General features: G+C 39.3%; 1 protein-coding gene across 1 annotated transcript; it reads right to left on the minus strand.

Moving 5' to 3' along the window:
- Window positions 1-14,646: 14,646 nt before the first annotated feature.
- LOC125855991 (uncharacterized) lies at window positions 14,647-15,917 on the minus strand. The gene is made up of 3 exons (XM_049535609.1): window positions 15,801-15,917; window positions 15,574-15,672; window positions 14,647-14,877 (listed from the first exon to the last, which is right to left on the minus strand). The coding sequence occupies exons 1-3, from the start codon at window positions 15,915-15,917 to the stop codon at window positions 14,647-14,649; spliced, it is 447 nt and encodes a 148-aa protein (XP_049391566.1).
- Window positions 15,918-17,715: the final 1,798 nt, after the last annotated feature.

Below are 17,715 nucleotides of genomic sequence, written 5' to 3' on the forward strand. Positions count from 1 at the left end.
ATAAACACTATTCAAAAATTACTTAATTATTACTCATACTTTGTTAATTGCTCATGGTTCCCATAACCCTAGTTGTGGATTTAGCTACCCATACTTGATAGTTCCCCATTCATAATTCCGTTAATAGAATTCATGAACATACAATTCGAATAAATGAAAACCAAATTCTAGAATTTAAATTCAAAGTATTCTTGCATAAACCACCTTCCAGAAATTAAATTGCTCAAAGTTTGCAAAATAATTTCCGTAAGACCAAAACCTAAAACCTTACAATAATGTCTAACCCTAAAAACGAAATTTACAACTAATATTTATAGAAAACTTATCCTAAATCAACTACAAAACAAAATAAGGAAATAACAACTTCATACGCGGTTTTTATTGACGACTAGACCTACGGATCGTGGGTCAACCTACAGTCCGTAGGACACCCTCCGTAGTTCCATACTTGTTCAATATTTGCAGGGCCTTAAAAGGATTACTACATCTACGGTCCTTGGATTGGACTATAGTCTGTTATGTCACGCTGTGGTTGGAGTACTGAAAATCAACTTCCTGACCAAAACCTACGACTGCCTATCTACTGCCCGTCCCTGGACCAATCGTTTGTGGTTGGCTCCGTCAGTGGCCACTTCTGCATTCATCTCGTATCATCATCTACCACATCAAAGCCTTTCATCAACCACATCAAAGCCCATTTCCTGTATAAATTACACCGAAAATATTATTTCTAATAACAAACTAGCCCAAGACACACACAAACTCTAAATGATATGTATCAAAATACTGTAAACTCACGGTATATGAACACCCTCAACTTAAAATTGTTTTTTGTCCTAAAGCGACACACTAACACTCTAAATGACTCTTATGTAGAAGCAAACATACAAACACAAGAAATCATATGGCTGTCTCAATCAATTCCATCACTTAGTGCAAATATTTTCATTTGGACCTAATAAGCTAACTCATACGGATCAACACATGACATAGACCGACCAATAGATATCACCACATACACTTTCAATAATTGCAAAACTACCAACTCTCCAACAATGTAACTACTGTCTTCACTTCAAATAAATCCTTTTCACACAATAAGTATAATTTTAATTTCAAGGATTCATTCAACACTCACGCTCAGAAGTGAATTCAAATATAGTTAGTGCTCAATACCATAGGCTTGCCCCTATTTTCTTTGCATACACTCTCCAAACTAGTCACTGGGATTACTATATGACTTTCTTAGCTTGTAACTTAGGCTACGGGTCAGGTAGGGTACACTTGGGTACTTTTTGTGACTTTTCTTTCCTCCTTGACATTACATTGGTTTTATATCTCTTTTCTCAAAACAATTCTTGACATCTTTTTATTTTTTGCTCTTTTCCTTGACTTTCTTCAAAACATATGTTAATTTGACTTCATCGCTCCCATTCTTCACCTTTTCTTTTTCTTTCTTTGATTTTTTTTTTCAATAATCTCTATCATTATTCTTTTTGTTCTTCTTAACTTCAGTCACATGTTTTTCTATCTTTTTCTTTCTTCTACACACAACTCTTTTCATACCCTTTTCTTTCGATTTTCTTTTTCGTAGAAACCCTCAACTTATGGATTTTGCATGAATTGAGGTGCACAATATCCTATATCGTATCAGGGCCATGATTAAGGTAACTTTTTTGATTAGCCACCTTCAACTTATGCTTTTGGCATATGTTAAGTTGAACATGTTCAAGGAGGGACTAGGGCCAAAACAGTCTTTTAGGGAAGGCCACTTAGGTGTATTGGAAGAAGTAGTGTATATTAGGCTCAAATATTTGGATCAAAGTGAGCATTTATTTCTTTTGGTTGAATTATTTTAGGCTTTCGTAAACTTATTTGAACAAGGGCATACGATCATCTCCCAATTCCTAACTTAGATTATCCTAACAAGATCAACACACAAGTTCTAGACTGTCAGAGACTGCATGAACAACCAAAATCATCTCACGCACACTTGACACATTTTTGCATTACCAGATTATCGAATTACCCAATTAGAGTCTTAGCTTAAGTCATTTTATCGTACTGGTTCCTTGTCATGTCGTATGAAGATCCAATACATTTAACTCATTGAACCTATAGATCTAGCACATTTTAAAATTTTGGATAGGTATCAATTTTATTATTCTCATGAAATCATGCTTTCATTCTTCTACTTACATCTACACATACAATCTTAAGCATACCGGTTCAACATAAAAGTAAAACAGTCTCTTGGGGTGAAAAGATAACAGCCAAGAAAACCCCAAGGGAGGATTATGAGTTATGTTACTCAGACTTGACTCTACCACTCACAATAATTTTACACCATCTCGAAAAATATATGGTGCAATTTCCCTCAATGTACAGATAGTAAAAATTAAAGCATAGGGTGAAGCTAACCTGTGGCGCATATGCGCCGACGATCCATCAAGAAGCGAGTGGGTCCGGTTTACCAGAACCTAGTGGATCAACAATAGGAGTATCATCAGTAGTGCCTTCATCAATAGTGGGAACACCATCAGTAGTGCTTCTCAAAATTGATGGACCAACACCTATCTCGCGGGCCCCTGTTTCGATATCTCCTCATAAGAGTGGACTACCTCTAGGCGGCCTCAGGCTCCAGCCTCTCTCTCTTTCGTGCCCGTCGAGCCTCAGCATCATCCGAAGTGTGGTCTTTAGAGCAGTGGGACTTCACAACAACGCGGTAGGGGTCTGGTGGTGGTACATTATCGCCAAAAAGGGAAATCATCAAAAGCTCATCCATCTCAGCCTACGGTGCAACCTGTGGCACAGTCTCATCAAGGGCTAGAGGGGAAGCAAAATCAGCACGCAGTGTAGCCAACTCTGTCTGGAAAGCGGTGATGTTGATAGTAGGTGCAGGCCTCTCCTAAACTCACTACTCAAAGGCATCTATGCGCTTGAGAACCGCCTGAATCTTCCTCTCCATGATCCGCTCCATACGAGCCTCAGACTGCTCTATAGATCCCAGCATCCAGGGCCTCATTTGTTGTAACAATATAGCCATCTGGGTCTCCAACCTCTGAACTCGGGCATGAGGGATTAGTGTGGACCCTGAAGGCGGAGTGGCTCGGGATGAGCTAGGAACTTGATTGATGGAAGTAGAAGGGCGAGCCTGGACCTTTGTGGTCGTAGGAGGGGCGGAAGTATCAGCAACTTCTATTTGCTTTACATCATCTGCAGGGTCAGCACGCAAGACAAGTAGGTAAATCTGGGGATCTCTCCGCGGTGTAGCAAGGTTGGGATCATCTACAATGAGGTGGATTTCCACAATCTTTGTCGCCTCAAGTAACCTGCCACAGTGCCAAATAGGCATTGAAGAATCCCTGTAGAGATGAAATATCAAACACGGGAAGGGCATAGTTTTGGTGATCCTGAAGGCTTTCTCATGAATCTCGGCAATTAGAATCTGGGCAAAGTCAAGCTCAAGTCCTACCACAATAGCTGCTAACAACATAGCCTGGTCACAACTAACAACATTGTCCGCCTGTGTAGGGGAAAGTCTAATACAAACCATAGACCAAAAGAACATCGCAGTGAGGCTTAGTGTTGCTTATTTGATAGGCAGTTTCATTTTCCTCACCCACTCAGTCTCCTCTCTATCCTCAACAATTTGATGGTCCATCCACCTCAACAATGTCCCTCTCTACTTGGCATCGGTCTAAAATGCCCCACCCTGAACAATACCTATCTTGTAGTCATACTCTGCTATATTAATCGGTAGAGTGTGGGCTGGGCCATAAATAAAATGACATACGGTAGCCTCTGAGATGTCAATAGAGAAATTCCTCACCAGTATGACCTGAAGTAGAGGCTGGGCCATCGGCTTAGCCCTTTTAGGCATACCTGATACGCTTAAATTACACCTCCCTAAAGAAGTATAAGTGATTGTTGTCAAATAAAGAAACCAACTTGTAGGTGGGGGTCGATCCCACGAGGAATATGGTTTAGACTTAAACTTAACTTACTATTATATTCATTTAGTCAACTTATTTCCAAGACAAGTAAGTAAAGGGGGGAGGGGGGTTTGTGAAACAAATAACTGATTATTCTTAAGTAACAAGTGAGCAGGATTCAAACTTTGTTGTTATCAATAAGAGAGAGAAACTAGGGTGTATGTGTTCCCCATAATCTCTTAACGCGGTAATCCTAATTATAGGAATCATTTTCTAGTGTATCACATGCAAAGTGGTAAGATATGTATCCCTAAGTGATTGTTCCTCCAAATAGGGAATTTCACTCCGCACCTTGGTCCAGCTACGTGTGTATAATTTACTAACACTTACCTTTACCTCAGTTTAAACATCACATCAATATATGGCTTAGTTTTCACCCTCGCACCAATTGCCATTAGACTATTAGATAGTATCACACTAAATCTCTGTTGATAATTCTTTTCTTATTAATTACCTCATTGGTCCAGCAAGTAGCACCAAGACGAGTTCTAACACGTGCACTCGTTAAAAAGACTTCTAAGCGAAAGAACTACCAATGCATGCATCAACACTATTAAAAAAATACTTAGTTATTATTCATATGTTATTAATCACTCATGGTTCGCACAACCCTAGTTGTGGATTTAGTTACTCAGGTTTGAAAAAACACAATTCATATTTTTAGAAAAAGATTTCATGAACTTAAGTAATGAGTAGAAGAAACCCGTAATCTCCAATTGATATTCAAAGCAAAAATCTATATAAATCGAAATATGGAAATCAAATTGCTAAATTTTGAAATTTAATTCCCAAGAAAATACCAAGAACTAAAAGTAAACAATAACGTCTAACCCTTAAAAATGAGGTTAACATACCATATTTATAGAAAAACTTGTCCTAAATAAAAAGGAAATAAAATAAGGCCTTAAACTTTCTTGATCCGACTTCATTCGACGACTTCGACCTACGGACTATGGGTTGACCTACGGTCCGTAGGTCCCTTCAGTTGGTCTATACTTGGACTTTTTCTTGCAGAGGCTAGAACCTTCACTCTGAAATACAAACAACGGACATGCAGAATGGACCGTAGGTTGACCTATCGCCCGTGGGTCCTTGTTCGTGGCTCCACACTTAAGAATTTTAGCAGGCACTGGAACTTCAACTTCTCTGAAACATTCAACAGATGTGCACGATGGCCTGTGGGTCGACCTACGCTCCGACACTTGCATCCGTAGTTCCATACTTGGTCTGACTTCCCTTATGCTCCATCTACGCCACCCATCGATAAACTGTGACTGGACATATTGTCTATAGGTCATCTTCATGGGTGGCTCCTTCTGCAAATTTTCAGCTGTTATCTCCTACTTCCACGTCCAAGCCTATTTCCTGCAAAGATGATACAAAACACATTAATTCTAATACAAAATGGCCCTAGAAACACACAACTCTTAAGTGAAATGTATTGAAAATAATGTAAACTCACGGTATATGAACACTCTAAACTTCAACTCGTTGTTTGTACTCAAGGGACGCACTAAACTCTAAACGACATTTGTGTAGAAGGAGACATACAAACTCAAGCAATCACATGGCTATTTGAATCCATTCCATTTTGTCAGTGCAAATATTTTCTCTTAGACTCAACAAGATAATTCATGCGGATCAAGATATGAAAAAGATCGTCCAATAGACACCCTAACATACACTTTTTCACAATCACGACGGTACTAATTTTTCGACAATGTAACTTCTGCCCTCACTTCAAACGAAATCCTTTTCACACAGAAGATATAAATGTTGAGTTTTAGGATTCATTCAACACTCACTCTTAGAAGTGACTTCAAATATTGTTAGTGTTGAATACCATAGGCTTGTCCTTATTTTTAATACTTAGACTCTCCAAACTAGTTGCTCAGATCACTATATGACTTTCTTAGCTTGTATTGTAGTCTCAGGGTCAGGTGTGGTACATTTGGGTACTTTTTAGTGACTGTCTACCCTCCTTGACATTACATTGGCTTTTTACCTCTTTTTCAACCTATTTTTGACATCCTTTCTTTTTACTTTCTTTCCCTTTAGTAGTTTCAACATGGATGTGAATTTCGACTTTGCGGCTCTTATTTTTCACTTATTTTAATTTCTTTCAATTTTATTTCTCATCTTTTTTCTTCTTTTGCACAAAGTCACATCCTTTTCGATCTTCCTTCTTCTCTTTTCGACACAAAACTCTATTCATACCCTTTTTCTTTTGGTTCCCTCATTCATAGCTACCTTCAACTTATAGATTTTACATTAGTTGAGGTGCACAATATCTGATGCCGGACCAGGGCCAAGATAGATGAAACTTTTAACTTAGCCACCCTCAACTTAGGCTTTTGGCCTAAGTCAAGGTGCACATGTCCAAGGAGGGACCGGGGCCAAGACAATTCTTTAAGGGAAGGTGAGTTAAGTGAATCAAAAGAAATGGTCTATGAAAGGCTCAATTATTTGGATCAAAAGGGAACATTGATTTGATTAGGTCGGATCATGTTAGACTAAAGTGGACTAATTTGAACAAGGGCCTATGATCACTTCCCAACTTCTAGCCTAGAGCATCTTACCTGAATGAACGGGGAAAGTTCTAAAGTGGCACAAACTGTCTGAACATTCGACTTTTCTCACACCCTCTTGGCACATTGTTTCACTATCAGATTATCAGGTTACCCAGTTCAAGTTTTTAGCTTAAGTAAAGAGGTCACATTGGTTCCTTAATATGCCACATTGAGATCCAACACATTCAAGTCATCCAGACTACCGTTCTAGCTCATTTCAACATTTTTGGATAGGGATCATTTTTTTCATGTTTTTTTATACCATCATGCTTTTATTTTTCTACTTACTCCTACACATACATACCTAAACATGCCGGTTAAAAATAAATTAAAAAGAGTCTCTTGGGGGAAAAGAACACTGCCCAGAAAACCCTAAGAGAGGATTATTAGTTGGGTTACTCAAACTTCTCCCTATCACTCGCAATCCATTTACCCCACCCCCAACAAAATATAGTGCAATATTCCCCAATACACAAAAATTAAAAAGATAAAGGATCGGGTCAAGCAAACATGTGGCGCATTGTGTTGAAGTCCTCTCAGCAAGCGAATGGGTCCAGTTTCCTGGAACTCTCTTGATCAACACTGGGGTCACCATCAGTACTGCCGGCATTTACCATCTCAGCACCCTCAATAGTTCTAACATCAGCTCGCACCGAACTATCAGTAGTTCTCAAGCTGCTAGAGGCACAAACACCAATCTCCCTAGCTCGCTGCTGTCGCAACTCCACATCAATGATGGATGCCCTCCGGGCCACCTCAGTCTCTTGGGGCTCTGGATTGTGACTCGAGTGGGGCCTTTTCCCAATAGTACGGGAAGAATCAGGTGGAGGTATACCATCTCGGAATAAGGCCTTTAAAATTGTATCATCACCTAGTGTTGTGAGGGGTGAACTCAGGCTCAGTCATTGGTGGAGAAAGAAGTCAAGCGATATCAATACGGAGGCTCTCAATCTTCTTCTAAAGAGTGATCACATCAATAGTCGGGGCTGGCCTCTCAACTTAAAGGCATCCAGACGCTTATGATCGGCCTAGAACTTTTGGTCAATCATGTGCTCCATCCGTTGCTCAATCGTCGTCGGAGACTCCACTATCGCACGCTTCATCGAAAGACTGACTTGCTGAAGCAGGGTAGCCATCTTGGCCTCCAGCTTCTGGACTCGGGATAGAGGTACGGTAACAGACCCTGAGGATGGAGTGGTTGTGGAGGAGCTAGGGGCCCGACAAGCGGTTGGAGATGGGGAAGTCGGGGCATCATCAGAAAATGTTGCACAGGCGGAATCATCACCCTGCATCTGCTCCACATCTGTTATAAGGTCTGCTCCCAGTGGTGGCACCTCAATCTGTGGCTCCCTGTGAGGTGCAACTACTTTGGCCTCATCCCGAATCAGTCCATAATCCAGGGTCTTGGTCGCCTGAAGAAACCGATCATAGTGCCAAACTGGTACTCTAGCATCCTTGCAAAGCTGTAAGATGAGGCATGGGAAAGGTAGGGTGGTGGTTGCCTTGAAGGCTCTCTTATGTATCTCCACAATTAGCATGTCGGCAAATTCGACCTCAACCCCAGCAACTAAGGTTGCAACCATTATTGTGCGGTCTCATGTAAGAACATTATCTGCCCGAGTTGGGTCACACGATTCTTCACTAGTAACTACAAGAATTTGGCCACAAAAGTTAGAGTGGCCATTTTGATACCCATACTCGTGGTTCTATCCAACTCGGCGCGTTCTTTGTCTATTGGACGATGATGGGCTAACCAGTGCAAAAGGGACTCCCACTTCTCGGCATTCCTCTGAAATGCCCCACTCCAAACAATGTTCATGCGATAGTTATACTCAGTCATGTAGTGTGTGGTGTAGTGGGGGATGTCCTGGTAAAAGGTGGGACATAATCCCTATCTTCGTTCTCATCGATCAAGCGAAAGGAAGGTGTCACCGATTTTGATTTGCCCCTCGCGATGTAAGTCAGAGCTTGTTTGGGGTCCATAGTACCTGTAGAAACTTAGTTAGTACCAGCACAAGCCAAAAACACAGTCGAATTATTTTTAGAACAAGATGCGAACCAAAACAAAAACCGAAATTTTTTTTGGATAGTAGCAACAGTGTCCACCTACGGTCCGTGGGTCCCCTCCGTAGGTCAAAGTTCCAAGATGTTGGGTCTCTGATATGAATCACAGATGTGCAGAATGTTCCCTCGATGGAACGACGGACCATAGTCCTCCTCCATGGTCCCACACTTTATGATTATTTCATGTGCAACAGACCCACAGACCCGACCTACTATTTGTAGGTTGACCTACGCTCCATGGATGGGATCTCTTGGGTCAGGTTTGTACTACGTATCAGATATGTCTCAATTTATAATACGTAATTCAACAAATCATTCGGTAAACCTAGGTCTAATTGTAGCGACCCTTTCAAAACAGTACCTGTAGCGACCATTTCAAAACGGTACCACTACTTAAACAAGAAATCTAATTAAAATNAGACCCACGGACCCGACCTACTATTTGTAGGTTGACCTACGCTCCATGGATGGGATCTCTTGGGTCAGGTTTGTACTACGTATCAGATATGTCTCAATTTATAATACGTAATTCAATAAATCATTCGGTAAACCTAGGTCTAATTGTAGCGACCCTTTCAAAACGGTACCACTACTTAAACAAGAAATCTAATTAAAATACTCGCGACATTTAAAACCAATTAATGAGGCATACTGATTTTAATCTAGTAGAGGGATTAGATTCATAACGAACTCAAAAAAAATAAATAAAATAATCTATACAATTAACCGACCAGATCTTCATGCATATTTTAACCTCACACTCGAGGTGAAATAACAAGAGTATTACACTTTCGAGTACCGAAATCAGCCAACTCATGCTTCACACAACTTTCAAGACATATAGCAAATTAGTATATTACAAAACTTGGGTTCACACACCCCAAAAAGATAAAAAAAATGTATAACCATACTTATATTACAACCGATGGTGACATGACCAAATCAGCCCCCAAAATCTCATGTGAATATACAACACAAAGATCATGTACAAGTCCCAAGGTTTTTATAAAATATAGATGCCTATATGCAAATGTGATCTTCATTAAGGCTTTCAAAATCTCCATCATCAATGGCCAACTTCAAGCATCATTGCGAACAGCCCCTACGATAGAAACAACTATCGCTAAGCATATATCTTAGTGGTGTGCTAACTATAGGTTTGGAGCCCTCAAATTCACCAAGTTATCGTTCTCAAGTCAAGGGCAGCAAGATCGAAACAAAATCAGTAAATCAAGAAACCAATATACAAGGAGCATCAAGTTCAATATTTAAAGGTCCAAATGTTAAGAAAGCTCATAACACAACTTTTCAAGAGATTCAATAACAAGGCTCACCCAATATATACATCATGTCGTCACACCAGGCACGGGCAGGTGTCAAGAAGGGTCAAAACCCAATAATCAAGAGAACCAAGAACCATATTAAAAATGGATTTCTAGTTTGTACTTAAAATGGACAACTTCCATTCTTAAGACAGACTAAAAATCCAGAGTCAAGATGGCAAATGATCCGAACCAAGAGGCATGCCAAGAGTGACAAAGTCACAGCCACAAGAAGGACAAGGTCCCAACAAGAGTGCCAAGTGATCAAACAGTCCATACAAGGGGGCGAGTTACATAAGCGTCTTTAATGTATTAAAGAATACCAATACGACAATGCAAAGTGACAAGAGGTAACCAAGGTACCAAGATAACTTTCAGATATACCAGTAGGTAAAAAAGAGTACAAGTATAAGCTTATACACAAACCTCAGTTCTTTAGCACAAAAACAGTCCAACACAACTTCACGAGTTCAAATCGTAGACCAACCAGCATATCAATGTCTTCACCTCGTACACGAGGATATAAAACCTTTAAAAAATGAATTCAATCGCTTATTTACTTTCTAGTAGCTCAATAATGATGGCGTAACACAGGGTTATCATCACAAGTAAGCCTAACTTGTACAAATACGACTATACTCTCAAAACAGAAATTATACCTAATAAAAGCACTTCATCTCGCAACTTAGATTTGAAACAGAAAAAGGCCAAAATGGAATTATATCCTTCATAAAATATGTCGGTACATCTTTTAAGCTTGCAAATAATCAATAAGCACCGCAAAATACGCTTTGTACAATAAAGATATAAACAAAACACTAACAGTAAACATACAGGATTTCAAATTCCAGAATCTGGACAGAACATGTCATAGGTTTCGTCCCTTATTTCATAGTCCTAATAGCTAAATTAGAGTTTACCATAAACATAAGAGTTGTAGGTATAGGAATCAGCTTTCCAAATCATATTTATTCACCTCAAAATAAGTTACACAGAACGAGATATTCTAAAATTACTAAACACTACCCAGCTTCAAAAAAAAAAGTTTTGATTACTCACCAAAAGGTAGGATGTCTCGACTTCCAGCTAGAAGGACCAACGTTTTCTCTTGTGATTTTGATGAAAATCTGGTTTGAAAATGTTCTTATGTTCTTGGACTACAGTTCCAAACGAAAATCACAAGAGGAGGTGTGATAATATAGTCTAATGAGTGATGCTTAGTCACATATACAACTGTCCCTAAAGGGTGCTGCCCCATTTTATTGTGTGCTTCCCTAAATGTATACATATACACCTATATGCATATAATTGTTATGAACACTTTCAATTCATATGTAATTTTAATTAGAAAAATTACGTAAATACCCCCATACACTACCTTAAATTAGGAGCACAATCTATTTTAAACAAGGTTGCATATATCACAAAATTTCGAGTTCCCAAAATAAGAGTAAAACATATTGTAGTAATTAAGAAATGATGCATCAACATGCAAGAGTTGATCTAGTATTTTAGGGGTGTTACACTAATCAAGCATTTCAACACAATATGTGGTAGTTTGTCATCCTTAGGATTCGGATTATGTAACCCAAGGAACCCTAAATCAAAACTTCCATTTATACCTTTTTCTCTAATTCAGTTAGTTTTAATAGATTACACACTCACATACCATTATACGAAGGGTCATTCTAGCATACAATTCAACATTTAACTCTACAATTCACAATCCTAACAACCCAAGGTCATGTTCCAACACCATTACTTCATAATAAACAATAAACAATGAATTCAAAGTTAGGGTGAAATGGTTAACCTTTCAACAAAGCGAAGTGGGTGAGTGTGTGATGCAATGAACTCCTTAGACCTTTTACAAACCCTTTGACACCGAACCCGGATCGAGAGATCTTTTGCGAGGGAAGAATGGGGTGCTTTTTGGGAGAGAAGAAGGGAATTATGGGAGATCAGAGTATAGGTATTGAAGAGGAGAGTGATTTGGGGAGTTAATACGGGAGTTTTTGGTATTTGGAGGTGTTTAAAATGGTTAGGAGGGAATTTGGGTAGTGGGAGATCTATTTAAAATAAAGGGTTTTTATTAAAGGGGGTCCGGGTCGGGTTAGCAGAACCCTAGGTTTGGACTAATGAGACCTTGTCTATGGGTCGTGGGTCGACCTACGTACCATAGGTCCAGTCCATAGGTCACTCAAATACTTAAGATTTTGGAGAAATTACCTAGGGGTCTACGAACAACATTCACAGTCTGTAGATAGTCCTACGGACCATCGATGGGGTCCGTAGACCTCTGCACAACCTGTTTTCTGAAGATTCAGTTGTTCGTCCCTACATATGTAGCAACCATGAGGTCTTGCATTTTAAATTTTCTGGACACTTTTTAGACACGGACCCTATTCTATAACTAACTAACACTAATACAAAAATAAAACATCGATCTAAAGAATTATAGAAATTAAAATAACAGGATAAAACTCCTATAACGAAAAGGAAAACCTATAGTCGGCTAGATTATACATCTTGGGTTACCTCCTAAGAACCGCTTGATTTAACTTCGTGGCACGACGCAAGCCCCTTGATGATGGAGACTTCATCAAGGTAGTAGGCCTCAACCACTTCCTGCGCACTCTCATCTTTCCCATGTATACCTTGATCCTTTGCCTGTTCACCTTGAACCTTATTCCTTCCTTGTTCTTGAGCTCAACCGCTCCATGGGGGAAAACTTGAGTTAGTAGGAATGGCCCGGTCCACTTGGACATGAGCTTGCAAGGAAACAAGCGCAACCTTGAGTTGAATAGAAGCACCAGATCACCCACAACAAATTCACTCCTTTCAATCTTTTGATCATGATATTTACTCATCTTTTCCTTGTAAAAGGCCGTACTTTCAAAAGCTTTAATTTGAAACTCATCAAGCTCATTCATGCCATTCACTTTTGACTCGATGCGGCGCCCCAATCCAAATTAAATTTCTTTAGCACCAACATAGTCTTATGCTCTAGATCTACAGGTAAATGTCAAGACTTCGCATACACAAGTTAGTAGGGGGACATACCTACGGGAGTCTTGAATGTTGTGCGATAAGCCCACAGAGCATCATCAAGCCTCCTTGACCAATCAGTTCTATTTGCATTCACAGTCTTAGCAAGGATTTGCTTCATCTCTCTGTTGGACACTTCAACTTGCCTACTAGACTACGGATGGTAAGGAGTGGCTACATTGTGACGGACTCCATATTTCTCTAGCAACGCCTTGAACAATTTATTACAAAGGTGGGAACCTCCATCGCTAATAATCGCCCTAGGTAAACCAAATCTGGAGAAGATATTCTTTTTCAAGAATGTGGCGACACTTTCACCTTTATTGTTTGGAAGCGCAATTGCTTCCACCCATTCGACACATAATGAAGCGCAACGAGATTATACTTCACCCATGTGAACTCACAAATAGACCCATAAAATCAAGGCCCTATACATCAAACAACTCAATCACAAAGATCGGATTGATAGGTAGCTCTTGCCTCTTAGAAATTCCTCCTACTCTTTGGCAACGATCAAAAGAGTTGGCAAAATCATGAACATCTTAGTGTATGGTAGGCCAGTATTACCCATACTGCAAAAGTTTATACGCAGTCCGAATACCAGTTTGATGCCCACCAGAAGGCGAAGAATGACATGCCTCTAGTATACTCATTATCTCAACCTCAGGAACACAACAACAAAAAATCCCATCAGCACAAATACAAAACAAATAAAGCTCATCCCAAAAGAACTTCTTCAGATCATGCATAAACTTTTTCCTTTGGTGAAAAGACAAATCTGATGGAACTAGATCACTTGCCATGTAGTTAGCAAAGTGTGCAAAGCAAGGAATCAGATCATCAGAAGCAGCCAATACCTATTCCTCTAGAACAACATCATTAATTTTAGCCCGATCTCCTAGTTTGAGCATAGCTTCCTTCTCTAGTCTGGACATGTGATCGACAACTTGATTTTCTTTCCCTTTTTATCTTTGACCTAAAAATCGGACTGTTGCAGCAACAACACCCATCTAATAAACCTCGGTTTTGTATCCTTCTTAGCCATCAGATACCTCGATACCTCAATGCAGAATGGTCAGTATGCACTATCAGCTTAGTACCAAGCTAGTAGGATAGAAATTTCTCTAATGCCAAAACAACAACAAGAAGTTCCTCTTCAGTCTCTGTATAGTTCTTTTGAGCCACATTTATAGCTTTACTGGCATAGTAAATAGGATGAATGATCTTCTCTCGCCTATGTCCCAATACCACACCAAGCGCCACTTCACTCGCATCACACATCACTTCAAACGGTTCCCTCCAATACGGTGAAATAATGATAGGTGTGGAAACTATCTTTCCTTTCAACTCTCCAAATGCTATCAGAAACACATCATTAAAAACAAACTTACACTGGTTTTTGAGCAATTTGCCCAATGAGTGCAATTTTGGAGAAATCCTTGATGAACCTATAAAAGCCTGCATGCCCATGAAAACTTCTAACAGCTATTGCAGAGATAGGTGGTGGAAGCTTTTCTATTACCTCTACTTTCGCTCTATCAACCTCAGTAGGCTTCTCAGAAATGTGATGACCTAGAACTATCCCTTCTTTCACCATGAAGTGGCACTTTTCCCAATTGAGCACAACATTGAACTCTTGACACTACTTTAGTACCTCGGCAAATACATCATACAACCATCAAATGAGTCACCAACCATAGAGAAATCATCCATAAGTACCTCAATAGTGTTTTGCACCATATCTGAAAATATCCACATCATGCAACGCCGAAAGGTCGATGAAGCATTACACAACCCAAATGGTATCCGTTTGAAGGCAAAAGTCCCATATGGGTAAGTGAAGGTGGTCTTCTCTTTGTCTTCTGGAGCAATGGAGATCTGAATATTAATCGAATAACCATCAAGAAAATAATACCAACCCTTATCAGCAAGGCGGTACAATATCTTATCCTTGAACGATATAAATAAGTCATCCTTTTCTGTCCAAGCATTCAATTTTCGGTAGTCCATGCAAACTCTCCATCCTGTCACGTGCCGCATCGGAAAAGCTCATTTTTTGAATTTGGTACCACAGTAATCTGACCTTTCTTTGGCACACACTAAATACGACAAACCCAACAATGATCTGCAATGGGATAAATGACTCCAACATTCAACCACTTGTTGATTTTCTTTTTCACTAGTTCTTGCATAGGCGAATTTAGTCTCCTTTGGTGCTCGATACTAGGCTTCTGATCCAGCATGAGTTGGATTTTATGAGAACGAATGCTACAATAGCCCTATTGAACCTCTTCAACACAGAAACCAATGCCTCAACTTGTTTCACATTCAAATCGACCACAATGATGACCGGTAAAGTACCATCTCTCTCCATGAATACATACCTCAAATATAATGGTAGAGCCTTAAGCTTCAATTTTAGAGCCTCTTCAACAGATGGTTTTGTGAGGGAGAGTCACGATTCTTCATATCTTACTCTAATTTCTTCAGTTTGGAACATAATTTGAACCTATCAAGTGCGACAACTAATTCATCATAGTCTTCAATAACATCACCCGCAAAATGCATCATTACCGCTGCAAGTGCATCAACACCCCACCTCTCTTCAATAGACACCTCAGAACCTCGCTCCACAATATGGTTCACTAGTGACACTGACTTGAGATCACTTTCCTACTTCATGGACCTATAGATATTAAAAGTTACATCTTAACTATTAGATTGAAATTTCATCTGCCCTTTCTCCATTTCGACCAAGGCGTGCCCAGTAGCAAGGAATGGCCTCCCTAGGATGATGGAACCTTAAAATCAACCTCACTATCAAGTATCACAAAATCCGCCAGAAAAATAAACGACTCCACTTTCATAGGCACATCTTGGAGAACACCAATACGCCTCTTCACATTTCTATCGGCCATTAGTAATATCATCAAAGTCGATTTTGGAGCCCCTAAGCCCATCTTCTTGTAAATAGACAATGGCATCAGATTAATATCAGCACCCAAATCACACAATGCCTTAGCAAAATGCAATAACCCATTGGTACAAGGAATAGTTAAAGCACCAGGATCCTCTTTCTTCTACATAAGTGACCTATTAGCAATGCACTACAATGTTGCAACCTATCATAATCTTCAAAACTTACATCCCTCTTCTTAGTCTGCAAATGTTTCATAAATTTCACATACCCAAGCATTTACTTCAAACCCTCTATCAACGGAACATTGATGGAAAGTTGTTTCAACATAGTAATAAACCTGTGGTATTTCCCTGTTTCATTATTCATTACCAATCTCTGTGGGAATGGAGGTGGAGGTCTAGGTATGGGACAACTTTTTGGGTTATTTCTGTTTCCTTCACTGTATCATTCTTGGACTCTCCAGTAACCTCAATCTTATCATCATCTTTTTCTACCACAATTTCAACCTCAGACGACATAGGTTGATCAATGGTCTGTTTAACCCCTCGAATAGTGACTACCATACAATGCCCATCATTCTTTGGATTCTGGATAGTGTTTTTAGGAAGTGTGCCAGGTTGACGTGTGTTTGCTGTAGTAGACAACTGATTCATCTACTACTCGAGTTACTTAATCGACATTGCATGGGCATCAACTTTTTCACTACAAGAAAAACACCCTCTAAGGAAGGGAAATCTGGTCCCAAAAAGTCCAAATCTGATCCCTAATAGTCTATTGCGACAAGGAAAGGCTAGTCGCCACCCGTCCTAATAGAGCTCTTCGCTAAAGGTCAATTGCGACAGGCTTTATTAGCTGGTCCATATATGGTTTTAGAGACAGAAGCAAAGCTGGTCGCAAAAATACTTTTAGAGACCATATATCTCATCCCAAATAGTTGATTTTCTTCTTTAAAAACTAGTTATTTGCTGGTCATTAAATCCCTGTAGCGACGAGAAGCTACCTCGTCGTAGATCACTTTTTTGCAACTAGTAGCTACCACATCCTAAATTAACCTTTAGGGATGAGAAATTGTCTCGTCCTAGATGAACTTTTAGGGATGAGCAAAACTTTTGGTCTCTAATTGATCGCCAATGTTTCTTACGTTTCTTATCACAAAATTAAAAATATTTATCAATAAGTATAAGATTGGTACAAAAAATCTTCAAACAAAAGGCTGATATAAATATAAAAATTGGGTCACATCCCATGATGTTGATTTCAATATTTTCTTAACAAAAACTCTTAGCTTATCAAAATCTCAAGCTTGACTATGATATCAAGTTTTGCATAACTTCCATAGCAAAATAATAATAGTCTTTTGCATCTTCTAAACTTGCATCTTGACTTGTAACTTCAAACTTCAAAATCTGCAAGTACAATTTTTTTGAAAAGACCATAAGTAACTATTGGTATAGATAAGGAGTAATATGTAAATTTTTCACTAAAATTAGTTAAACTGCTTATCGCAAAAAAACTCTAAAATTCAGCGATAGTATGCATTGTATCAAGAGAAGACAATAGAGGCAATTCCACAAGGAACTAGTAGTAGCATGATAGAGGTCTGATTTTATATCTAAATTGCAGTTGCTGAAACTTTCTAGGTAAGAGGTGTGAAGGACACATTTAATTGGAAAGAAATTCTATGTACATCAGGAAGCACTCAATTTGCCACTGATTAGCATTTGAGACTCTACAAATTAGATAGCAGCATAATTGGATAAACATAGCGAGGTTAATGCTACAGATTAGAAGGAGAC

This window comes from Solanum stenotomum, chromosome 2 (genome assembly GCF_019186545.1).
Source record: "Solanum stenotomum isolate F172 chromosome 2, ASM1918654v1, whole genome shotgun sequence".
In the NCBI taxonomy this organism is placed as follows: Eukaryota; Viridiplantae; Streptophyta; class Magnoliopsida; order Solanales; family Solanaceae; genus Solanum; species Solanum stenotomum.